The sequence below is a fragment of the Typopeltis vanoorti genome, chromosome 7, assembly GCF_054136105.1.
Source record: "Typopeltis vanoorti isolate ZY-2024b chromosome 7, IOZ_Tvanoo_1.0, whole genome shotgun sequence".
NCBI lineage: Eukaryota > Metazoa > Arthropoda > Arachnida > Uropygi > Thelyphonidae > Typopeltis > Typopeltis vanoorti.
In genome coordinates, this window is record NC_143555.1 from 136,987,636 (window position 1) to 137,014,251 (window position 26,616).

At 41.4% G+C, this 26,616-nt stretch overlaps 1 protein-coding gene across 1 annotated transcript in view; it reads right to left on the reverse strand.

Annotated features, from left to right (window-relative positions):
* The window catches only part of LOC150105110 (dynein regulatory complex subunit 7-like), an 82,517-nt gene that overhangs the window by 39,592 nt on the left and 16,309 nt on the right, over positions 1–26,616 (reverse strand). The window contains exons 3-4 of the mRNA XM_090395120.1: positions 26,413–26,538; positions 910–1,107 (exon numbers count right to left, since the gene is read on the reverse strand). Of these exons, the coding sequence (XP_090251246.1) occupies positions 910–1,107; positions 26,413–26,538 (324 nt within the window). The remainder of the gene's footprint in view (positions 1–909; positions 1,108–26,412; positions 26,539–26,616) is intronic.

A 26,616-nucleotide genomic window follows, 5' to 3' on the forward strand; every position in this document is an offset into this window, starting at 1 on the left:
GGAATGAACCATATGAGAACAGGTTGAAGATTTGTGGGTTACAGAAATTAGTTGATAGGCGGAAAAGGGGAGATATGATTGAGACATTCAAATTGCTAAAGGGTTTCTATAGGATTAATTCAGAGGATATTTTTGAGATCAGACTCGTGGTAGGAGAACTAGGGGACACCTATGGAAGCTGAGCAAGAGTGTGGTTAGCAGGGGTGTTAGAACTGGGTTCTTTACTTTTAGAGTGGTAAATGAGTGGAATAAGTTGACAGAGTCTGTTGTGGGTGCTATGATGGTGAGTGAGTTCAAGGCAAGGTATGAATGATACTGTGAGAATGTCGTATAGTTGTGTGAACATGATGTTTAGGGCCTCCCTCGATGAGTCTAAGGACTCCCTGGAGTCGCCTGTAATAATAATAATAATAATAATAATAATAATAATAATAATAATCTTTTCTGGAACTCTTTACTAATACTATGTATGTTGCAGTCCCCTAGTGGCTATCCCCGTTGTTTTCTTTTTCTATAGTGAACTGGATTCTGGAGTGCTTAGGCCTCCTGTTCAACAGCTAAGGCTAGTCAACAGCACCAATACAGGGTACTCCTCCTCCTAGGAGTTTAGGTTGTAAATAGTCCAATTTCTTCCACTTATTATGTTTTAGTGAATGTCATTATAACTTTAATATCATATTCCTGAAAATGTCTATGCAACAGAGACGAAATATCAGATTAAACCTACTGTTTAGTTATTTCTCTTTGTGCTGTATTCATTCCATTAAACTTTAAGAAGAGAAATCAACTTTTAAAGTGACTGTTATTTTTTGATCTCTATGAGTCTGTTATACAAGTTTGATTCTGATATTATTAATATATGTTATTTGAAATACTCATACAAAGTAAATATAAAGCATAAAAAATTACCATTTCAACAAATTCTTCTGGAAATTTATACTTTTTCAATGATTCATCCATTAAACAAAGTTCACGAGAGCCATATCCACAGACAACATAAGCATCAAATCCAGATCCAATAAGAAGTGAGCACAACACCATACTAAAATCAAGACTGGTTCCACTTCTTTGTATCAAAGTGCGTTCTGGAGAAACCAGATGTTCAGGCTAGAGAATTCATGAAACAAAATCAATGTTATAATAGCATGTTAAATATGAGAATATATATATATATATATATATATATTTTTTTTTTTTTACTTTAGTATCACAGTTTTCAGAAATAATATTGTATTTAATACTGTAGTATTTAGGCTTATGTGATGGCTAAAACTCATTATTAGGTTTAATGGAATACAGCACAGATAAACAATAAAATACAAGTTCATTGTTTCTTATATTTCATATCTGTCACAGACAGATCATCAGGAATATAATTTTAGAACTGTAAAAGCATACACAAAAAACACTGAAAACAATATTATTATTATTATTATTATTATTATTATTCAGGCCGTCATGGAGTCAAAAGACTCATCGCGAGAAGTCTTTCCAAGGAAACACAAAGTCTATCAAGACTCATCATGGGAGGTCCCTCCTAGGAAACACAAAGTCTATTATACCACTCCTTAAACTCATTGACTGTTCTTGCTCTCACTACTCTATCAGGCAATAAATTCCATGGTTCAATCATACAAAGAAACCACACCCTCACTGTCTTGCTCACAGTTTCCTTTCATAACAGGGATGGCCCCTTGTCATCACTCCTTTTCTGGTTCAACCAAGCGAAAGAACTCCCCAGTATCAACCATGTAAACACCTCTAAACAGTTTAAAAGTCTCAATCATATCACCTCTCCTTCTTCTATCCACCAAACTCTGCAGTTCACATTCCCTCAGCTGATCCTCATAACTAACACTGTACAGTCCTGAAACCATCTTTGTTATCTGCCTTTGTACCTTTCCACAGTTAATTTATCCCCTTCAAATCCTGGGGACCAAATCTCAGAACAATAGTCTAAGTGTGGTCTGATCAGGGTCTTATACAACGGAATGATAACTCTTTCATCTCTGCAGGTCAGCGTCCTTCTCAGTATTGCAGCAATCCTCTATGTTACCATCACTACCTTTGCAATATGTCCCCTAAATTTCAGGTTTCTATCAATCATCAACCCCAGATCTCTTGTCTCCCCTACTTCCCCCAGTACAACTTCTGCAATAGAGTATGAAGTGTCCCATCGATATGTCCCAAACCTCAAGACATTACATTTTGCTGCATTAAACTGACACCCCAATCATTTTTCTATATGTTTAGCTTATTCAAATCCTCTGACAGGGTTACCACATCTGCATTATTACTAATAACCCTTCCCAGCTTCACATCACCCACAAACAACTGAATATCCCCCTGCAATCCACTGACAATGTCATTGATATAAAGGTTAAACAATATAGGTCCAAGTACTGAGCCCTGTGGGACCCCACGTCTAACCCTCTGCCTCCTTGGAACTGCCCCACTATACACAACTCTCTGATACCTAGCAGACATTCTGACATCCAAACCCATGTGCTGCAACTTAAATATCAGCTTATCATGTGGCACCTTGTCAAATGCCTTAGCTAAATTCAAGAAAATAGCAATATATGCCTATTCCTCATCTACTGCGCTTGTAACTTTATTATAACAGGCTAGCATATTACTAAAACAAGAGCACCCTTTAAAAAAATCTATGTTGACTCTCACAGATAACATTACCCTCATCTACCCAATGCAGTATACAGTTCTTCACTAATTTCTCCAAGATCTTACTAACTACTGATGACACACAAACTGGCCTATATATATATTTTTTTTTGGTAGCTTGCTCCACCTTTGCAATGAGTTGCCTGGTGTTGTACCACCTTACCCCAGTCCTGAAGATACTTTCAGGTGCAAACTTTGTTTGCTCACACTTGGATAAAGGATTAAACTAAATTTATTATACTCTAACCAAGTGAAAAATAAACTTTCAACATCTTTCTCTAAATCCAGAGTAAATTATTAAAAAAGGGTGGCACACCATTTGGCAACTCCTATAAGTAGAGATGACCTGCTAATGCTTCTGCCTGGTATCTCCACTTGGGCCTGGCTCTCACTGAAGAGACCGCGATTGAAGCAGGAGAGTATTGTATTTATTCATTGTTAAATTTGTTACTTACTAATAATATTTTGTTATTCATACTTGTTTAGTTTGCTGTACTAACCTTTTGTATTCTTAGTATAACTCTACTAACTTGCTGGTAGTGCGTTTATACGCACTACGGGATTTCCTTACAGAGTCTTAGGACTCTTTATTTTTCTCTTTTTTTCTAGAACGCAGAGATCAATCATGAGTAAAGTAATCCCCGTTCCCCCCAGGACCCGGACATTAGGAGTGGAGATTCCAGGAATGGAGGATCCTAGAGCACTCACTACAGCCCTTAAGGAGATAATAGGAGTTTCTAACATCTACTCCTTCACCCCGTATGGAGGAGGACGATTTCTCATAGTAGTCAAGAATTTAGCTTCGAGAGATCAACTTCTGAAGGGTTTCCCCGTCCAAGGGAAGCAGGTGACCCCTACCATGGTGGGGTCACAAGTACGTCAAATTAAGATCGACCGCTTCCCTATGGAATATCTAGAAGACGGAGAAGACGTGCTTGTACAAACTTTTAGTAAGTGGGGGAAAGTGAGTAATATAAAGAAGAGCGTCTCTAAGGAGGACTCCGCCTGGTACTCCGGCGAAGTCACCTTTACCATGGACATGCGACAGCCAGTGCCAAACCTCGTTACCATCGACACATCGCGTGTCATGATTAATTATCCCGGGGTACAAAGACAGTGTCTGCGATGTGGCTCGACCGAACATCTGGGTAGTGACTGCTCCCGAGCCAAGTGTTTTAACTGCGTCGGCGTCGGGCACATCTCCAGCCAGTGCCCACACCCCTGCCGAAAGTGCTCCAATACAGAGCACAAAATAACATCGTGTCCTCTGCGCACATTTGCAGAGCGGGCAGGGGCACCAATTGAACCGTTGAACCCGCAGCCTGCTCAAGACGCCGGTGAATTTCCGGTACTCCCCAACACCATCGGAGAGAAAACATTCTCTCAAACAGTTCTAGGGAAAATTACGAAACGTCCTGCACCATCAACAGCAGAAGGTACTGTTCCCCCCCCCAGCAACAACATCAGCTGAGGAAACAGTCCCCCCCCTCGGTCGTTTCAACCGTACCACTACCAGCGACGGAGGAACAACGAACAACCGAGGATACAGATGAAGCTATGGATAACACTTCACCAGTTAATCCCCCCCCTCAACAACATCAGAGGAGGCTTCGTCTGTAGACGCTTCTAATATTTCCCCTATAGTAGTCAGCGTCCACCATGCATAAGAACAGAAGACAGAGGAAGGGAAACATCAACTTCCACCCCCCAAAGAACCTCCTAAGAAGAGGAAGGAGCAGGCTTCCCCTAAAATGGGGAAAAAACATCGAAGCCGCTCCAGAAAAAGCACGGACTCAACAACATCTGAGTCCGAAATGGAGGTGGAAACCCCTTCCCGCCATCAAGAGAGCATTAACGCTAAAATTAGTAAACACCGGCTCCCAGTTCAACTGCTTTGACCATCAGATAGTAAATAATAAATTAGCAAGTTTCAAGATTAAGAACAGTCATCACGAGTTCGAGGTCCTCTCGAGCTCGTATGCAGAACTGGCAGCCGGTCTGCAAGGTGCAGGATATACTGCCACCCCCTTTTTGCGTTGCCTCACTCAACATCAGAGGGCTCCGCTCACAATCAAAACAAGAGGAGGTGTGGAAGCTCATGCTAGCATTCAACATCTGGCTTTTGTTCCTGCAGGAAACACACTTTTTCCACTACAAGGACATGCAGGAACTAAGCCATAAGTACCCCGTAACATCGTTTTGGAGCTTCGGCAACAGAAACAGCGCTGGGGTCAGGGTACTTATGCTAGTCCCCCCTCCTCAGAGCCTTCTATAACATCCAGAGGGATGCAGAAGGGAGAGTTCTCGCCATTGACTGGAAGTACCGGGGCTGTACCACCAGGTGCATTAACATCTACGCCCCGGCAGATCCAACATCAAGATCGACTTTCTTCCAGTCACTTTACACTTACTTATATGGCACCCATCACGTCATTCTGATGGGGGACTTTAACTGCGTGGCGGACCCGGCCTACGATAAAGAGGGGGGTAATCCCAATACAGGTACTGCTGGCTACAGGCAACTGGGAATTCACCTCAAGAATCTCCAGCTAACGGATATCTGGAGGGTTCACAACCCCTACTGTCGGGATTATACATGGACAGGCCAAGGTATCGGCACACGGCTCAACCGGTTCTACCTGTCACGCTCCCTTGTCTCCAGATCCGAAGCCATAAGGCACGTTCAAATTAATTATACCTTCTCGGACCACAAAATGGTTGTGCTCACATATCATCCACTAGAAGCAGTAGAAGTTGGTCCGGGTCCCTGGAAGTTACCACCAGACTTCCCGTCCTTGTTCTCGGCTAAGCTTAACCAACTGTGCTCCACTTGGAGCACCGCTGGCTGGGACTGGGACGCGTGGGCACAACTAAAATCTAACATCAAAGAAAACATGATAAAATGGGGCCTAGAATGTGCCTTTCTCAGAAGATCTCGGCTTCGTGATCTATACAAGGAAAGAAGCTCGTTCGTGGCCAGCCAACGCCAAGGCTTTCCATGTCACAACGCCATCCGTGACATTAATCTCGACATTGAAATGGAGAGACAGAAGCAAGTGGAAGACAAGAACACCAAGATCCGACTCCACCTCCGCTCGGAAGACAGGCAATCAGCTGCTTTCTACAACAGGCGCTATGTCAATTTTCGACAGGAAAGAACCATCACCACCATCACTGAAGGCGGGTGTACTTACACCACAACACTCGACATCCTGAAGGCCTTCTGGGGGTACTACAACACCCTCTACCAGGATAACAGTACCCCCCAAGATTACTCCTGTCGGAATATTGACCCCTTCCCTGTACACATCCAAGCAGGGTTGGATGCACCAATTACAGTGGCCGAAATAACATCAGCCTTCAAGCAGTGCCGTACGAAGAAAGCGCCTGGGCCAGACGGACTAAGCACAGAACTCTATCGAGAAGCCTGGGACTACATCCTCCCTATTCTCGTGGCACTATTCAACAACTTTCTCAACACAGGGAATGTGCCGCGAGAATTCGTGGAATGCCATACAGTGTTCATCCCCAAAGCCAACGGGGATCCATCCAACATCAAAAACTGGAGGCCCATCAGTCTGTCGAACACAGACTACAAGATCTTCGCCCGTGTTCTCAATGACAGACTGAAGCTGGGGATGAGATACGTCATCAACAGCACACAAGTGTATGGTGTTCCTGGCTGATCGATGGAGTTTAATCTCATCCTCATCCGAGAACTGCTACGTCTGGTCAACCTTAAGATGTACTCAATGGCACTGCTGACCATCGATCTCAACCGAGCATTCGACAGCGTCCGGCACTCCTTTCTGTTCAACATCCTGCAGAAAGTCGGGGTCAGCAGCGGACTGCTTTCCATCATCAGAGGAAGCTACATGAACAGCTCCACCTGCCTCCTTGTCAATGGACACCTTTCGGACCCCATTAACATCCAGAAAGGGGTCAAACAAGGGTGTCCCCTCAGTCCACTGCTCTTTGCACTAGCCCTTGAGCCATTTCTACAGGCAGTCAACAGCTCAAGAGGTGTGAGAGTATATACAATGACTCCAAAGTAATTGCATATGCGGACGACGTGGTGGGCACCCTCAGGGACAACGACTCCATACAGAGCTTCTTCAACATCTTAGAGAGGTTCAAAGTGTCGGGGTTAACACACAACCCCGACAAAACTAAGATCAAGACGTATGGAGTCTGGAACCTAAACAACATCCCCATGGGTCTCGTCCCTACAGGAGACCCCCCTCACCATCCTGGGGGTCCCATTTGCAGCAGAGCCTGTGCTCGACGTTCAACAACTTATCAACACCACGGTCGAGCGTCTCAAGGACTGAACAAACGTACAGCTGTCGCTCTCCTCTAGGGCTACTGTCATCAAGACCATCTTGTGCCCTATGTACCAGCACTTCGTAAATATAACAAACATCAGCGAAGATCAAGAACTTCGGCTTTACAGGAAACCCTTGAAGTTCTTCCAGGGCAGTCTACGCCAGGAGGTTGACATGAAGATCCTTCAACTTCCAGAGAAGCTGGGGGGCTTTGGCCTCCCCGTCCTTAACATCAAATACCTGAGCAATACCGCCTTCCATCTTAGCAGACAGACCAACCATCCCTGCAGCTATCCTGTGTGGTATTTCTTAGGCTTCAAGCTTCCCCTTTTTGGGATCCCAGCCCACCAGGGTCCCAAGGCGGATATTGTTCCAGAGGATTACAATAGACTTTACCAGCTCGTACAACAACTCCGCTCGACGGGTGTCAACACTGCCGGGATCCGGAACAGCAAGATGTGGTATGATCATCTCCTTAACATCCTTCATACTGACGTTCCGGATCTAGGAATCAACAACAATGACATCCTCTTTGGCCACCTATCTAAACATCGAGGCTACCCATTGAGAAAGGACCTGGCCTGGAGGATAGCCTATGGACACCTTCCAGTCAATGTGAATAAGTGGTGGTTCAACAACAACCTGGACCCATTATGTAGCTTCTGCTGGAGCCCGGACACCGCAGAGCACGCTTTCTACAGGTGTCCCATCTCCATCTTCATCTGGAGGAGGCTAAGCAACGTGCTCTGCATCCCCCTCCTGCTGCAGGGGGATGCGGAGTTACTAGTATTTATCATCACTGAATTCAAATATCACATCTGGAAGGTTAGGAAAAAATTTTCCAACTATGCTAATCCTCCGAGTTTGTTGGATCTCTCTCGGATCGTCCTCTACATGTTCTATGGCTCCTTAAGAAGATTTTTACATCTCGAGAGAGAGGCTCTGGGTGACACCAAATTTAACAACAAGTGGAGTTCACCTCCAATCCTGTGTACTGTCAGAAACAACACCATCAAGTTCTGTCTGCTGCTGCTTTAAGATCTCCATCTGCAGCAGCAGCTCCACTCCGAGTCATCTTCTTGGTCTCTGCATCCCCCCCCCCCCCCTAAGGTCTGTTTTGTTTCCTGGTCTCCCACAGAGGTAGTTTGGAGGGAAAACCCAGGCAGTGCAGGCCAACTCGAGGCGGGCTGCCCTGAAGGGGCGGGTCACCTGGGCACCGGCTACCTCCGTGATCCTTTTGATTTCTTGAGGCAGATCTCCGAGGAGGGTGAGGAAATATCACTTGATAGCTTTAAGCTAGCAAGATGAGAATAATGAGCTGAGGCATATTTTTCTTCTTTTTCCCTATCCCCCACTTCCCCACCCACCCTTCCCATCCTATTCCGCTTCCTCTCCTCTTCCCCTCCCTCCCCAGCACCCCACCTTGACCTCTCTGTCACTTCCTTACCCCTCTTTTGCTTCTCTTCGGGGGCACTCTGACCCCTTTATTTTTCAATAGGCCGATGATGGGTTTATTCTTTACTCTCACCCACCTCAATAAAGATCGAAACTAGTCTGGGTAGTGGCCCTTCCCTTAATGCATAACATTAGACATTACACATATCTGCAAGGAGATGTGTTTTGCATTATAGGAGATACTGAGATAGGAGTGATATTATCTTGCTCCACCTTTGCAACGAGTTTCCCTGGTGTTGTACCACCTTACCCCAGTCCTGAAGATACTTTCAGGCACAAACTTTGTTTGCTCACACTTGGATAAAGGATTAAACTAAATTTATTAAACTGGCCTATAATTAGACACTTCCAGTCTGCTACCATCCTTATGCAATGACACTATCTTACCTTCCTTCCATTCCTGAGCACCTTTCCTGTAGTCAGACTTTCATTGAAAGCCCAGGTCAAAGGATCTGTCAGTTCTTTAGCACATTCTCTCAAAACTCATGGTGAAATACCATTCAGTCCCACAGCTTTACTGATATCCAGAGTTCTCAGTATTTGGAACACACTCTCCTCATGCACCTCTAAACCTCGAACCTGCCCTATCCCTCTAGTATTAAAATTTACTCCTCCATGATGAAATACTCCAATACAGTGTTCATTGAACAATTCCACTATGTCCTCTGCATCAGTTACTCTATTCCCATTTTTATCCCACAATGTAATTCTTCCACAATTATTTCTCCTCCTACTGGCCACATAGTAAAAAATTCCCTAGTAAAAAATTCCAGTTTTGCCTTCCTTATCATACTAGTCACTCTCCTAGCCTGTATCTTATATTCTTCATGTATCTGCTCTTCACCTGTCTCCTTATATCTCTTCCATAGCCTCTTTTACACATGCAGTGTTCCTGTTTAATATTGCTTGTCATCCACTTTACACCAATGTAACACCTCTTCTTCACTTGTGGAATACAGCTTACTGTTGCTGCTAACAAATATTCCTTCACAATTTCCCAAGCACTAAGGATATCCCGGCAATCCAATTCCTCCCTCCATGATGCTTCTCCAAGTTGATGTCTAAGACTATTATAATCACCTGCATTATAATTCCACATACATTCCCGTCTCTTTGATACCCCTGGATGTCTATTCAGCTTCCAAGTCAAAACCACAAATGATCACTCTCTCCAACTGGTGGGAGAGATGGCATCTGAGTTATTATCAACTCTTCTGATGCTATGACCAAATCCAAAACTCTTGAACCTCTTGTTTCCTCTATTACATGTTGCCTAAGACATTTGTCCCTCAAGAATTCTAGAAATTTCATTCCCTTATTGCTACATGCATCTTCTTCTCCCCAATTTATACTGCTATAGTTAAAATCTCCCATAACAATCATTCTTCTTGCACTTGACAAGCTCAACTGCCTAAACATCTCCTATTCCCCACCCTCTGTGCTCCTTGGTTTGTAGTAACACTCCACTAAATATCCTGTCTTACCCCCCCTCTACCTCACACGATATGCTTTCAAAATCATTAGTGTCACTTCCTTCCAAAGCCTCCACTCTTAGAGGACATAAGTCGACACTTATCATAAGCAGTACTCCACCACCATGCTTTCCCTTCCTATCCTGCCGAAAAATGCTGTACCCTGTTCCTGTTATTATATTTCTATTCCTGTTATTATATCCTCTTCTGTGAACCACGTCTCAGTGATCCCAATAATCTTTGGCCAGGCTGATGCTATCAGCACCACCAATTCCTCTCCTTTATTCCAGATACTCCTGGCATTAGTATAAAGCATAAAAATGCCACTTTTTCTATACCTAGCATTATTCCCTCTATACTCCACTGGGCTCAGTGTTACCTGATGTCATCCCACTTCTCCTAAGCACCCATTCCCACCTAGTTTCCCTGCATTGACACACTGACTCATTCAGAAAACAGGAATCTCTCCAGATGCCTATGTCCTTCCTCATTCAAATGCAAGTGGTCTCTTGTATACAATTCCTTTCTGTCCTCAAACATCCTCCAAGCATCCACATATTCCAATCCTCTCTTCTGACATATTCTAGCTATTATGTTATTCAATATTACTGCTCTTCTGCTCAGCTCATCACTATCATACCTAGGCAACACGCAGACTATCTTTCCTCTCTGTGTTTTCTTTTGTACAACCTCAAGCAAGAATCTCATATTTCTCACTGCCCAATTTACATTGCCTCTCAAGTCATTCGCTCCTACCATCACAATCATCTCATCCACCAACAGTGGATGAGATGATTGTGAGTGCAAATATAAGTGCAAATCTTGAGTTATTTAAAAAGGAGAGAAATATTAAGAAAACTTTAAGGATTCAAATCAAACTATAGAGGTTAATTCAGAAAATAATTCTATAGCAAAATCCACAGAATCTCATGAGTTAGAAACTTTTAAAACTTTTATTAAAAAAGGAAATAGAAAAACAGCAAAAACCAATATTAGAAATCAAGAAAAGCTATTTAAAATTTTAGCAGAATTTAAGATATGTAGTCACTTTCCTGGTAAATCAGATAAGTTGTCTAATGATACTGAATCTGATTATAAGCTAACAAATAGTGCACGAAAAATTTATTATTAGGTGTTATAATTGTAACAGGTTAGGACACATATCGAAAAACTGTTTTAGTGGGAGTAAGTTTAATTCTAGAGGGAAAAAATGTAAAGATGAGATATGGAATGAAATATGACTGAAATATAGTGTTAGTAAAAACAAACTTACATATAAATATTTCAGCTCAAATATTTCAGCTCAAGCAGATATTGCTATGCTGTCACATATCAAGAATGATAAACCTTTAACAGTTTTACAGGATTTTATGGAAGGTATACCTTGTGAAATTATTTTAGATACAAGAGCACATATTTCTATTATTTCTTGGTCACTATTTAATAAAATTAAAGACTTGATTCCTGATGATATTATAAAATTGAACAATCCAATTAATTAACAGGTATTTTTTAAATTGAAATTTCTACTCCTAAGAAGACAGATGTATTTTTTCACAGTCCATGTTCCTCTGAATGTTTCTCATGAATTAACTGCTCTTTCAGAGACTTCTAATCCTAATATACAGGCTATTCTTGGTCCTGATTTCTTAAAGGGATATCAGTTTGCCTGTAATGTCTTGGATGTCATTATTCCTCTTTGTGGATTGGAATATAATCTTAATAAGCAATCTATTCACAAGATGCAAGATTTAGGTGTATGCTTTGAAATTGAACAAAATGAACCTTGAAATTGAAGCAATAAACATGAATGAAAAGGAAGATTTAATGAGAAAAAAAAAGAAATCCTAGTAGAAAATGCAATGAAGTTAGCAATTACAGTCAATGAAAAGAAGCTAATTAATACTTTCTTTGAGTCTGCTTTTCAGTTATTTCCTAATGTCTTCACTGAAAATATTGTATCCATATGTGGATTGAGTAGATGGATTACAGACTCTGGTTAAGAGGAGAAAGTGGGGTGATATGACAGAGGCTTATAAACTTTTGAATGAGTGTTATAAGATATTGTCTGATGAAAATTTTCATTATATGGAAGGTAGGGAGAGAACACAAGGGCATCCATGGAAGTTAACTTTGTTCACAGTCAAGAAAGGGGTAAGAGCTAGGTTCACTCTCACAGAGCAGTAAGTTAGTGGAATAGTTTACCTATGTACAGTGAAGGGGTAGTGAGTGCATCTAGAGTGAATGAATTTAAGGAAAGGTATGACAGCTAGTTTGGGTGATTTATAGCCTCCCTTGATGAGTCCTTGACTCCCTGGAGGCCTCAGATAAAATAATAATAAGAAGAATAATATCTTGTAGTAATGCAGTTGATCATTCTGTACAACTTACTACTCAGACACCTATCTTTGGAGAAAAATATCAAACTCTAATGAATATATGGAATATTTTCATACTGTTGTTACTACAAGAGTATCAAAAGGCAGGAATTATTGAAAAGTCTAACTCAAAATTGAAGTTTCGGATACATCGATGGGAGGCTGCATACTTGATTGGAGGAGCTGTACTGGAGGAAGTAGGTAAGATAAGAGATCTGGGGGTAATGATTGATAGAAACCTGAAATTCAGTGAACATATTGCAAAGGTGTTGAAGGTAACCCAGAGGATTGCTGTAATACTCAGAAGGATGCTGACCTGAAGAGATAAGAGTCATCATTCCATTAAATAAGATCCTGATCAGACCTCACTTAGACTATTGTTCTCAAATTTGGTCCACAGGATTTGAAGGAGATAAATCAACTGTGGAAATGGTACAAAGGCAGATAACAAAGATTGTTTCAGGACTGTACAATGTCAGTTATGAGGATTGGCTGATGGAATGTGCAGAGTTTGGTAGATAGAAGAAAAAGAGGTGATATGATTGAGACTTTTAAACTGTTGAGAAGTAGTTACAGGATTGACAATGGAGAGTTCTTTTGCATGGTGGAACAGTGGGAAGGAGCGATGAAAAGGGGCCATCCCTAGAAGTTATGAAATGAAGCTGTGAGTCGGAGGGTGAGGAGTGGTCACACTGCATGGAGGGTGGTTGAACTGTGGAATGCATTGCCTGATAGAGTGGTGAGAGCAAGAATAGCCAATGAGTTCAAGGAGTGGTACGATAGACTTTGTGTTTCCTAGGAAGGATCTGAGGGCCTTCCTAGGAAAGTTGGTCCCCCAACTTCCTTTAAATCCCCCCCCCTCTTCCCAGGTGTATATTTTGCATCCCATCATTGCTTACCAAATCTCAAAACCACTTTACACTTTGCAATATTGAACTGACAGTTCCACTTACCTGTAATCTATTCCAATCATGCAAATCTATTCAAGTCCTTCTCTATACAGCTCTCCCCAATTTTACATCATCTGCAAACAGCTGCATATCACTATTTAAACACATCCTAATATCATTAATGTACAATCTAAACAACAATGGTCCAAAACTGACCCCTGCAGCACACCACTAGTGACCTTCCTCTTTAGGGATACTGCATTCCCATATACAACTTTCTGATACCATCAAGTCAAAGTATTTGTCATGTTGTTATAGTACATAAGTTAGTAAAACACGATCTTCCTTTAACAAATCTATGCTGATAAACACAGAGAATACTGTTGTTATTAACCCATTTTTGTACCCTACTTCTCATCAATCTCTACATATCGAAAGAACTTCCATTTTTTTTTTATTAGCTAAGTGCTACCCTTCATTAGCTAAGTGCTACCCTTACCAAAGAAGTCACCTTCCTCACCTGTTCTTTGTATCATATAATTGATTCCTACCACTGTTCTTATGCTGCCTCCATAATGCCTTTTTTCTCCTAATTGTATGAATAACTTTGTTCATCCATTCAAGCCTGCCTTACTTAACCTTCTGACGATTGGAATGCATTTCCATTGCATGTGCTAGATAGTTTTTAAATAGTACACAAACAGACTTTCCACCCAACTCTTCATTAGACAATACAGTTGCAAGCTGTCCTGAGATTTTCATATTTCCCGCCATTTTAGTTACATATATATCTTTTCCTCACAGAAGTCAAGTTAAATGTATGGAGGTGGAAACTGAACATTTAAAGAAGAGTCTTTTGACTCCATGGAGGCCTGAATAATAATTTAATAATAATAATACCTGGTGTAAATGAAAAGGAAATTAATAAGAAGAAGCAAATATTTCAGGAGATGATAGGGTTGCTTTATATGGCGACTCAATCATTAAAGGTGTGGTAAAAGATAAAGTGCACAAGACATGTTTTACAGGTGAATATCAGAATATCATGAATATCAGAATTTGCAATAAAATGAATATCAGATGCTTTGCATAGAAGGAAGAACCAGGCATCACAATTAGTGGCAGAGGTGGGCACAAACAACTTGAATAGCCCAACAAAGAATGTGGAAAAGGATTTGAAAAAGTTGTTGCACAAAATTAAGAATAATAGTGTCATTGGGAAAGGTGGTTAGCTTGTTGCCCAGTGATAGTAGTTAACTGAGAAGGAGAGTAATGATACTAAATGACAAAATGGCTAAATTGTGTGAGGGAGAGTATGTTAAATTTGTGAATGTATGGAAGTTAGAATGGTTCAAAGATGATGGAATGCATATGAATGGGTTTGGTGTTGGTCATGTGAAGCAACTGTTGTTAAATAAGAGTGCACAGGGTCCATAAGAAACTAGCATGATTAAGAGTCAGAGAGAAGTTGAGAAGCAGGTTATAGGAGGACAGGAAGAGGATGGATACAAAGGTTATTATAGCAGAGCAAAGTGATGCAGTGCAAAATAGTGTGACGAGAAGAATATAAATAAAAATCAGAGTCAGGATCAGGGAAATAGGGATAGTCAGAACGACAAGAGAAGTGCACTATAGCAGAGAGAGAGAGAGAGAGAGAGAGAGAGTAAAGAGTGATTTGTGTTGATGGGATGGCCTCAAAGAGTGGAGAATTGATATGCTTGTATACTATGTATGGAGTATCAGAAATAAAGGGACTGAGTTTGTATCATTGATTCAATCAGTGCCCAAATATAATTGGCATAAGTGAAACTTAGTTGACTGAGGATAATATTTTGTTAGGACCTGAAATAGTAGGATATTTTCTGAAAGGATAGAAAGATGAAAGAGGGGGGGTAACGATAGCAGAGGAATTGTGTCCTTCAAGAATCAAAGTGGAAAATAGTAGTATGTGTGTGAAGATTTTGAAGCTGTGTGATATGAAGTTGAGATCAACAGAATAGTATATCTAATAGGATGCAGTTATAGGCCAGGGTATGTGGAGAGCATTAATTGTGAGATGTTTAAATAAATTAGTTAGCCAAGTAAAAGGAAGGGAGGTTTTAGTTTAGGAATGTGGATTGGAAAGAAGAGAAAGTGCATAGTAATAAGGAGAGTGCGTTTGTTGAGTTTCTGCAGGGTTAACTATCTGCAGTATCACAACACAAGGAAGCAACACAACGGTTTATCAGTGTTAGATTTGGTGACATCCTCACAGGAAGTGGTTGTGAATGAGGTATCAACGCTGCCACATGTTGGTGAAAGTGATTATGATGTACTGATCTGGAAGGTAGTCAAACAGGAAAATAAGTTATCAAGAAGATTCATATGTGGTGGGTGATTTTCAGAAGCTCCCTAGTCAACTAGCATCAATACATTGAGTTGATGATTTGTGTAGAAAAGATGTTGACAGTGCATGGGAAATGATAAGGCAGTATCTAACACAAGCAGTGCATAACTGAATACCAAGAGTAAAGTGAATAAATAGAATAGGAATGAGATGGATGAACTTTGAAATCAAACAAGCAGTGTTACAAACAAAGTTATTATGGAAGACATACACGACAATTTGCAGTGAACAGATGCATGAAGAATATAATGTGCAAGCCAGAAAAGTGACAAACAAGGTTAGAAAAGAAAAAGTAGAATATGAGAGGAGATCAGCCAGTCAGGTCAAAGCTAATCTAAGGGATTTTTTCTACTATGTGGCAAACAAGAGGAAAATAATTATGGCAAGTTGATGCTGGTCAATAGTTATCATAGCAGAATAAGGCAATATCTAACACAAGCAATGCATAACTGCATAGCAAATGATATAGTGGAATTATTAAAGAACACTTTATCAGTGTATATTAGTGGAATGAATGGTGCTGTGCAACATGTAAAAGGAAGTATAATAAATTTAGTTTAATCCTCTATCCAAGTGTGAGCAAACAAAGTTTGCGCCTGAAAGTATCTTCAGGACTGAGGTAAGGTGGTACACACCAGGGCAACTCATTGCAAAGGTGGAGCAAGCTACCAATACTCCTGTCTCAGTATCTCCTATAATGCAAAACACAACTCCTTGCGGATATGTCTAATGTTATGCATTAAGGGAAGGGCCACTACCCAGACTAGTTTCGACCTTTATTGAGGTCTCTTCAGTGGGAGCCAGGCCCAAGCTGAGATACCAGGCAGAAGCATTCGCAGGTCATCTCTACCTATAGAAGTTGCCAAATGGTGTGCCACCCATTTTTAATAAATTACTCTGGATTTAGAGAAAGATGTTGAAAGTTTATTTTTCACTTGGTTAGAATATAATAAATTTAGTTTAATCCTTTATCCAAGTGTGAGCAAACAAAGTTTGCGCCTTGCGATTCTAGGTCTGGCTACTCACTGATGAGACCTTTCCGCGAAGACGTCAAAGAGAGCTCCAGTTCGAAGAAGAAAGAACCTGTGCCTACCAGTCCAAAAGAGGATCCAGTTCCTGCGGCCCGAAGAGAGAGCTCCATGCTCAGATTCCTCTGTAGAACCGAAGCTTTGGTAAGACCTGTTTCTTTTTTTTCTCTCCTTATCTGTTGTTTTGCCCACATTTTCTTGTCTCGTTTTGTTTGCCGCGAGGAACGCCCAGCGTTCCTCGACTTTGCCCCCCCGTACATCCCCTCTCTACAATTGTAGTCAGGAATTTCTGTAACTATGTCGCATTTTTTGCCTAGAACTAAGACGCTCGGTATCGAGCTCACGAAGCCTGTAGATCAGCGGACATTAGCGGGAACTCTAATCCAGAAAGTAGGGGCTGAAAATATATACGGATTCATACCATACGGGAACAATAGATTTCAAGTAGTGGTCAAAAACGACCGAACAAAAAAGAAATTACTAGAAGGTTTTATTTGTTGTGGACAAACAATCAGACCATTCCTCGTAGGAAGCCTACGCAAAACGCTAAAAATAACTAGGTTTCCTCTAGAATACCTAGAGAATGAACCTGAAGTCAAGAAATTCTTCAGTCAATGGGGGGAAATCCATGAGATTAAAGCACTTGAGCACGCCGACTATAAAGGATGGAAAACAGGAGACGTTGAAATCCTGATTGACATGAAAAAAGAAGTCCCCAATTTTGTTTTTTTGGGGGGAACGAGGGTAATGGTGAACTACCCAGGTGTGAAAAAAAGGTGCTTTAGATGCAATTCGGAGGAACACCTTGGGGCAGATTGCCCTCGAATACAATGCAGAAATTGCAAATCGTCAAAGCATAAAATGGAAAGCTGTACAGAACCCTGTATTAAGTGTGGGGCTCTGACCCACAAATTGGACACATGTCCGAACAAGACACACTCAGAAGCAATAGGAGGGACCATAACACCGATTAGGGCAACGCCCATCGGGAACCCTGAGAAAATATCAAGGAGCGATTTTCCGGAGCTCGGCCAGCAGGCTGAAAAGGAAGCAGCAACGGAAACGAAAACCCCAAAGATACCCAAGGCAAGCCGCCACACACAGAACATCACCAGCATCAATGTGGCAAACCATGAAGCTTGCAGGAAAGAGGAAGAGTTCACACCTAGCGCCCCAACAAAGCGCGCAAGAGAAACGGAATCACAGGAAAAGAAAAAAGCGAAACAAAGCAGCATGATGTCATCGGAGGACGAAACAGAGCACACAGAGACCACAGGTCAATGTCGAACAATAGGCGCAAAGCCCCTCGACAATGACGTTACAATGTTAGAGAGCCTACCCCCAGTAATGGATCAAGTGGCACAACCCCAAGTCCACGAAGTGGACTCTGACGAAGACAGGGACTCTACAGACAGGCTCGTCATTGTCTCGGATGCTCAAAGTGCAACCAGCTCCGACAAGGAACCAGAACCGGCTTTCATAAAACAAACACCAGATAACGCCCCCCCTCATTCTAACACCACCATGGAAGTTAAAATCGCAACTTTAAACACTAACGGACTACGCAACCCCTTTGCGCAAAGCGCTGTCTGGAGGCTAATGTTAACACACAAAATTAATATCCTCCTGATACAAGAAACCCATTTCTATAAGCATTGGGACGTGGAGAACTTCTCAAGAAGCTATCCGGTCACCAGCTACTGGTGCTTCGGGGACGCTCACTCGCGAGGGGTGGGGATACTAATTCGCCCCCCAATCGCGGGGGTTCTTCAACGTCCAAAAAGACGCCGCAGGACGCCTAGTAACGGTGGACTGGAAGTACGGTGGCCGTACCATCCGACTTGCTGCAGTTTACGCCCCGAACAATCCATACCACAGAAGTGGTTTCTTCTCTGCCCTTGAAAACTATCTCCTGGGAGCAGAACACCTAATAGTTGCAGGAGACTGGAACTGTGTGGAAGACACACGTCTAGACAAAATAGGCGGGAACGCAAACAACGGAACTGGCGGCATTGCCGCTTTAAATCGATGCTGTATAAATTTTGACCTCGTCGATATCTGGAGGCGGAATAACCCCGCCAAAGTAGAAACTACGTGGGGCCGCGGCCAGATATCGACAAGACTAGACAGGGTGTACGTGTCCCAAAACCTGGAACAATATGTTCAGAGGATACGTCACACCGCAGTGCATAACTTGACAACCGACCACAAGATGGTCATTCTAAAAATCACGCTCCCAGAGGTGATGGAAACAGCCAGAGGTCCTTGGAGGCTCCCTCCCACCTTCCCCAGTCTTTTCAGCGACCAGCTACAGAACCTCTGACAGATGGACAAACACCAACTGGGACTGGGAAAACTGGCTGACCTTCAAGAGGCAGGCTAGGGAACTGTTCCAAAAATGTGGACGCGAAAGGGCCTACCAAAAACGCAAACGGCTGAGGGATCTCTACAGGGAACTCGGCTGGTACCGGACAAACGAACGGAGCGGAGTTCCCTGCGGAGATCTCATCAGACAGGTAGAAATAGAACTGCAGCAAGAGCGGCAGAGTAGAGTCGAGGACCTCGACTTTCGAACGAGACTCCATCTCAGACATTTGGAAACACCTTCCGCCGCATTCTACAACCAACAACGGGTGGCGGCTAATGATGAGAAAACGATTCACCAGATCGAGGAGAAGGGCCAGATTTTACGCTCAACCCACGAAATACTCCGTCACTTTCATCAGCAGTATATCGGTATCTTCTCTGACCGGCAGGGCACGGATGACTTCAGTGAGTGGGATGCAACACGTTTTCCCGATCATCTTAGTGCCCTGCAGGACAGGCCGATAACTGCAGCCGAATTAAAGGCCACGTGCAGAATGATGAAAACAAAGAAGACCCCAGGGCCAGACGGACTGGGGATAGAATTCTATAGATCTATCTGGGAATTTGCATTGGCAGCGTTAATAAACATCTTTAACGAATTCCTCACTTCGGGAAACATCCCGGAGGAATTCGTTAAGAGCCACACCATCTTTATCCCCAAGAAAGACCGAGATCGGACTTTGTCGAACAACTGGCGTCCAATCTCCCTAACCAACGTAGACTACAAGATTTTTGCAAAAATTATCTGTACGCGCCTTAAGGGCGGTATCGAAAAAATAATAACAAGCTCACAGGTCTACGGGATCCCTGGTAGATCTATGGAATTCAATCTCTTTTTGTTAAGAGACTTGATCAAACTGGCCAAAGAGAAAAAATACCCCCTGGCACTTCTCTCCACCGACCTGGAGAAAGCGTTTGACAGCGTCAACCACAGGTACTTGCAGAACATCCTACAAAAAACAGGCGTGGGCCCGAGACTTCAGCGTATACAATTAAAAACATGTATGCGGAAGCCACGACCCAACTATCTATTAATGGGTTTCTAACAGAACCAATCCGCATAAAGAGAGGGGTTAGGCAAGGCTGCCCGCTAAGCCCCCTCCTCTTCTCCCTAGTATTAGAACCCCTAATCAAAAGAATTGATAACACCCCCGCAATTAACGGTATTCCACTGCCCCAAGGCTCCAGACAATGCAAAATAGTGGCATATGCAGACGATGTAGTGGCTACACTCAGAGACTCTGAGTCCATCTATATCTATCTGCACACGCTGCAAAAATTCAGCATAGTCAGTGGTCTTCGCGTTAACGCACAAAAAACCAAAATCAAAAGTTTCGGAAATTTCCATAGCACTGGACTTCCCTACGGTTTAACGCTACAGACACAGCCTCTAACTATACTAGGCGTGCCCTTTTCAGACACCCTAGCACTACCAATCCAAAAATTGCAGAAGACAAGCAGGGAAAGGATAAGGCTGTTCAAACCAACCTTCTTCTCCTTTTATGGCAGAGCGACAGTAATAAAAACAATCGTCACCCCAATGCTGATGCACACTGTCAATATCACAGGCATCACACTGGCACAAGAAAATAAATTAACCAAAGAACTCCTGGATTTCTTCTGGAATGGGAGAAAACGCGAAGTAAAGAAAGAATACTTACAACTCAAACAGGAAGAAGGGGGTTATGCTCTGCCCGATCACAGAAGCTTGCTACAAGCAAACACGTTCAAAACCGTACGGAAGGCCTTAAACTCCAACCACATTTCTGGCCTACTAATTAGATATTTTATAGGACTTTTCCTCCCCCTCTTTGGGATCACGGACTATGCTGGACCCCGCGCAAGGGGGGTGCCCAAGTGGTACCGTACAGTAGTGAAATCGATCACAACACTCAGAGACAGAGGAATAGCAATCCTCACACACAAACCCAAAGCAGTATACTGGGATTTCTTCCAACTTTCCAGGCGTGATACACCCAATCTTAGTACAAATAATGAAATTCTCTTCAGAAACATCAAAAATAGCTGGGGACAGCCTTTTCATCGGGATCTAGCCTGGAGAATAGCCTACGGGCGGCTCCCGGTGAAACTGGTGAAATCCCGGCATGTACCTAACCCGTGCGACCCATTCTGCGATGTCTGCCGGGACGTGGAAACAGTGGACCACTTCTTTTATTTTTGCCCACCAGCCCAACGCATCTGGCGGAGACTCAGCACAGCATTGGGAATCCCCATGCTGACAGTAGAAGAGGTCGTACGACTACAATTCCCGCCACCAGTCCAAAAAACCCAAAAGTTCACTATCTTCCTAATCAATGTACTAAAATATCACATCTGGAAAGTACGGAAAAAATCCCAGGTACGAGACGCAAATTTAATGTATGCAAGAATAAGAAAAGGATTCTTTTTCTACTTACCCAAATTTCTTGCACAAGAAAGGCACTTACTAGGAGACTTTAAATTTGTGAATCAATACTGCAAACCACCGACAATATGCTTTCTTATACAGGGACGCATCAGGCCCTGTATATCTCTTTAGAACCCAAAAAAACCCACCATCACCCCCCCACCCCAGGAAAAAGAATAACCACTCTGTCTCCCCTAGCCACAAAGCTTTCGCTGGCACGGTTTCTTTACTCCAAACAAGGGGGGGAGAGCTGAGAACCCGGGCGGCGAAGGCTTACTGCGAGGCGGTGCTGCTCCTCGTGAGCGGCATCTCCCGGGCCAGTCTCTTCCCCATTCTAAGTCCCAGTGGTACCAGGTATACAAGTTCCTCAGAAAGTTCCTATTCACTCCTACTTACCGGACCTTAAGTCCTGTTATTTTAGATTTAAAATAAATATTTAAATAAGTCCTATTATTTACATCTTGTTTAAAAAAAAAAAAAAAAAAAAAAAAAAAAATTACCTGGAATAAAAATAAGGATATTATATCTAGTAACATAAAAAGAACCTCCATTAACACTGGAGTAAATCATTACTTTAGATAAAATAATACGTGAACTATAGACAAAAGTCCATCTTTAACCTTTTTTTTTTAACAGATAAATTGAGTTATGTTACAGACCAATTAGCCATTAAGGCTAAACAGGTTGACTGAGGCCTCTTTTTACCTCCTACTATCCTACTCTATCTTATATCATACTCCTCTTTTACTGTCTGCTGATCCTCAGCATGCTTTATTCTCCAAAGGCCAATGATGAGAGACATGAACTCCCATTCTACCTCAATAAAGGTCGAAACTAGTCTGGGTAGTGGCCCTTCCCTTAATGCATAACATTAGACATATCCGCAAGGAGATGTGTTTTGCATTATAGGAGATACTGAGACAGGAGTATTGGTAGCTTGCTCCACCTTTGCAACGAGTTGCCCTGGTGTGTACCACCTTACCTCAGTCCTGAAGATACTTTCAGGCGCAAACTTTGTTTGCTCACACTTGGATAAAGGATTAAACTAAATTTATTATATTCTAACCAAGTAAAAGGAAGGCAAAAATTAGGAGAATTAAAGGTGAAAGAATCGGAGGTGTATCAAGTGCTGCTCGGGTTAGAAGTTAATAAGGCTCTGGGAATGGATGACATATCACCAAGTATTTTTAAAGAATGTGCAAAAGAGTTAGCCATGCCCTTGTCCTGGTTATTTAATGAGAATCTTGCTGTGAGTAAAATTCCTAAGGCATGGAAAGAAGGCAAAATACCTCTCCGCAAGCATAGTTCAAGAACAGAAGTTTCCAAATACAGACCAGTTTGTGTTCTGCAGTTGTAATCAAAATGTTGGAAAAATTGGTTAAAAAAAAGCATACAGGATTGGGTTGATGAACATTAGATTCTCTATGGTGGTCAGCATGGGTTTGTGAAGGGCAGGTCCTGTTTTAGCAATCTGGTTATGTTTATGATAAGGTGACGAACATGTTGGATAAGGGATAAATATATACAGTGCTTGGACTTTGCAAAAAGCATTTGATAGATTATCACATGAAAAGTCAGTGTACAAGCTGCAGAGGATAGGAATGGATTACTGGTTAGATGGATAGGAGACTGGCTCTCTGAACAATACCAGCAAATTGTGTATGAAGAGTTGTGTCTCAGAAAAGGAAGTTGACCAGTGGCATGCCTCAGGGTTCTGATCTTAGCCCCTACTGTTTAACTTATTTGTTAATGATATTTCATGTGGATTGACTGGTGATCTTCAATTGTTTGCCGGTGATGCAAAGTTAGATAGAATTATCAGGTGTAATGCTTATGTTAATTCTCTACAGGAAGATTTGAATAGTCTTTTAGCTTTGACAAATGAATGGGGTTGCAGTTTTAATGTTAATAAATGAATAGTATATTTGTTACACTTTGGGATTACATTTGGCAGAGTTGTACTTCAGGAAATGAATGCAATTTGGGATCTTGGAGTGATGGTGGACAGTGGACTGAAGTTCCAAGGGAACATTGCACGTGTTGCAAAGACTGCACATCGTATTGCTGCTGTGATAAAAAGTACATTGACATAGGGATAAGAGGATGGTGCATCTATATAAGGCATTGGTCAGACCACATATGGACTATTGTGCTCAGATTTGGTACCCTAGTTTTCATTGTAATGTGGAAACCCTAGAGAGGGTCCAAAGACGAATAACCAAAGTGATATCAGAACTCTGGAGTGTTAGTTATGAAGAGTGTTTGAGAGAACATGGATTAAAGAGGTGGTGGATAGGAGGAAAAGAGGAGATATGATAGAGACCTTCATGCTAGTTAAGGGATTCTGTCGCAAATTTGTTGCGATTGTGTTGCAAAGACTGCACATCGTATTGCTGCTGTGATAAAAAGTACATTGACATAGGGATAAGAGGATGGTGCATCTATATAAGGCATTGGTCAGACCACATATGGACTATTGTGCTCAGATTTGGTACCCTAGTTTTCATTGTAATGTGGAAACCCTAGAGAGGGTCCAAAGACGAATAACCAAAGTGATATCAGAACTCTGGAGTGTTGGTTATGAAGAGTGTTTGAGAGAACATGGATTAAAGAGGTGGTGGATAGGAGGAAAAGAGGAGATATGATAGAGACCTTCATGCTAGTTAAGGGATTCTGTCAGATTAATACAGAAAAAATTATAAAAGATGAAGAGATGGGAAACACAAGGGCCATCCCTGGAAGTTGTATAAGAATATGGTGAAGAAGCAAGTCAGAAGTAGATTTTTTACATGAAGAGTTGTTAGTGAGTAGAATGAATTGTCTGAGTGTGTTGTGAGTGCTGATACTGTAAATAACTTCAAAACTCATTATAATAGATATGTTGCTGGTTGAGTGGGACTCCCATGATGAGTCAGTTGACTCCATGGAGGCTACCAAATAATAATAATAATAATAATAAGACACAGAAGCTGGCAGATAAAATACAAGACTCTTTGATCCTTTCATGCTCTCTGTTACACACTGCCTAAGGTAGTTGTCTCTCAATATTTCTGGATGCTATCTCATCATCCCAATCTATATACAATCACCCTTTTACCTATTTGCTGGCTAATTTGTTTATACAATACTTGCACTGCCCTTCCATTACCTGGTCTATAGCAGCATCCACCTCTACCTCACAACATACTGCCTCAAAACCAATGCCACTATTTCCTCCTTCCATGTCTACCATGCATAGGAACAACTTTCTATCACCAATAGCACTCCATCTCCCTTTTTTTTTTTTTGCCTTTTTCATCTATTCCTGTCAGGATTTCATCCTCATCCAACCACTTCTCACGTACTCCAATAGTTTTTGGGTGAACAAACTCAAAGAGTGCAAAATTTCATCCATCTTATTTTTGATACTTCTAGCATTCTTATACAAACATAACAGTTCATTTTTGGGTCTATAACAAGTTCCACTGATACCAATTCTTAGATATGACTCCTCCATGCCTCATTTCCCACTCCAGAACCCTTTCCAGATGCAAATGATCTTCCTGCCCTCACATCCCAGGACATCCCATTCCTTTCTTATCTACTCACATATTCACTTTCTCTTCCAGCATTGACTTTTCTCACTCTGTGTCCTGCCCCCCCCCCCATTCAGACTGACTCCTCTCATTTCCCTGCATCTTGAACTCCTGGTCTCTCATTCTCCTCACTTCTCTATTCATAAGCATTCCTTCAGTCTTCCATTTCCTAATCTTCTGCTCTTTCACATCACTTCTCACTTATGCAGATCCATTCTCTGCTGTTGTTACTCTCCCTTCCAGCAGCAGTTTCTACAGAAGACCAATACCAAGACCACATCAATACCATTCAAATGCAGTCCATCACTCTTATATAGTTCCTTTAGTCTCTCAAACTCATCCCACATTCACTAACTGCTCTCCTTTCTTTTCACTCGTTTATGCTAAAATACCATTAACGGTCTTTACTCTCCACCTCATCTCATCACTGATCATTGTCATATCTGGGAAATATGCTGACTACCTTTCCTACTACACTATTATCTTTTGTTCTCCTCAACGATCTCCTGATATCCATTCTTACATTCTTCTTGTTTCCAACCAAGCCATTTGTTCTAACAACTGCTACTATTGCTACCAATTCATTTGCTTGTTTACTCCTCATATCGAATGTCTCAATCATTCTACTCATTCTACCTCCCAGAAAGAAACCTCATGAATCCTCTTGTTCACAACCTTTTTTTTTTGTTATCTCTTTCATATGGCCATCATTCATTACAATCTTCTTCATTATTCCATACATATCTACAATTTTCTTCATTTCATTCTGTATATACTTCAACTCTTGTTTCATCATCACCACCGTGCTTTTAAATCTTTTTCACCATCATTCACTATCACAATCTTGCTATCAATTGCACATACATTTTTTCACTGTCAGCCCTGCTCATTACTTACAGCTAAATATTTTTTTATAATTTTTAAGTTTTTTAATTATTAAATGAATGGATAGTTGTGTTTCATTTGCTAATCACATTTCATTTTTAGCAGGTTTCCAAAAAAGACATTTTTTCATTTAAATTTTTTGTTACCTATTTTTCAAGGTTTGTTTTATTAAAAAAAATCAGAGCGCAATTTACAGTTTTGTTCATTTTAAATTATCTATATATTCTTGACAAAGGAATGGTCATGAAAACTTTGTTCTCCACATATTCTTTAGGCCTATATACTGTATCACTTATTAGCACCCAAATAACAACATAATTGTTATTAGCACTAATAACAAGATAAAGCAACATTTTGATCATTTTATTTTTAAAAAAAACTGGTCCCTATTGCTCATCCATCATGAAATTCTCGTTTTACATTTTTTTTAGATTAATCAAACCAATTAATCATAAATGGACACTCATTCTATCATGTAATAATATCTAAACATAATAAAAACTCAAAACAAAATAAACTGGTAAAAATATTTAAAATGTGCAAGTATATGGAAAACACTTACAAGTTGTGTGGGAGGATCTAAGGATTCATATTGCAGGTAATTTGCTACAAATTCAGCACAAGTATCTAGCATATTAAGTTCTGGATATGGAAGCACAGTTGGCCGTATTGAGGTACATACTACTTTCTAAAGAGAAAAATAATAAAATATAAAACTGAAATATTAAAGCAGATATCGTGAGGAAAAACACAAGCTTTTATTATT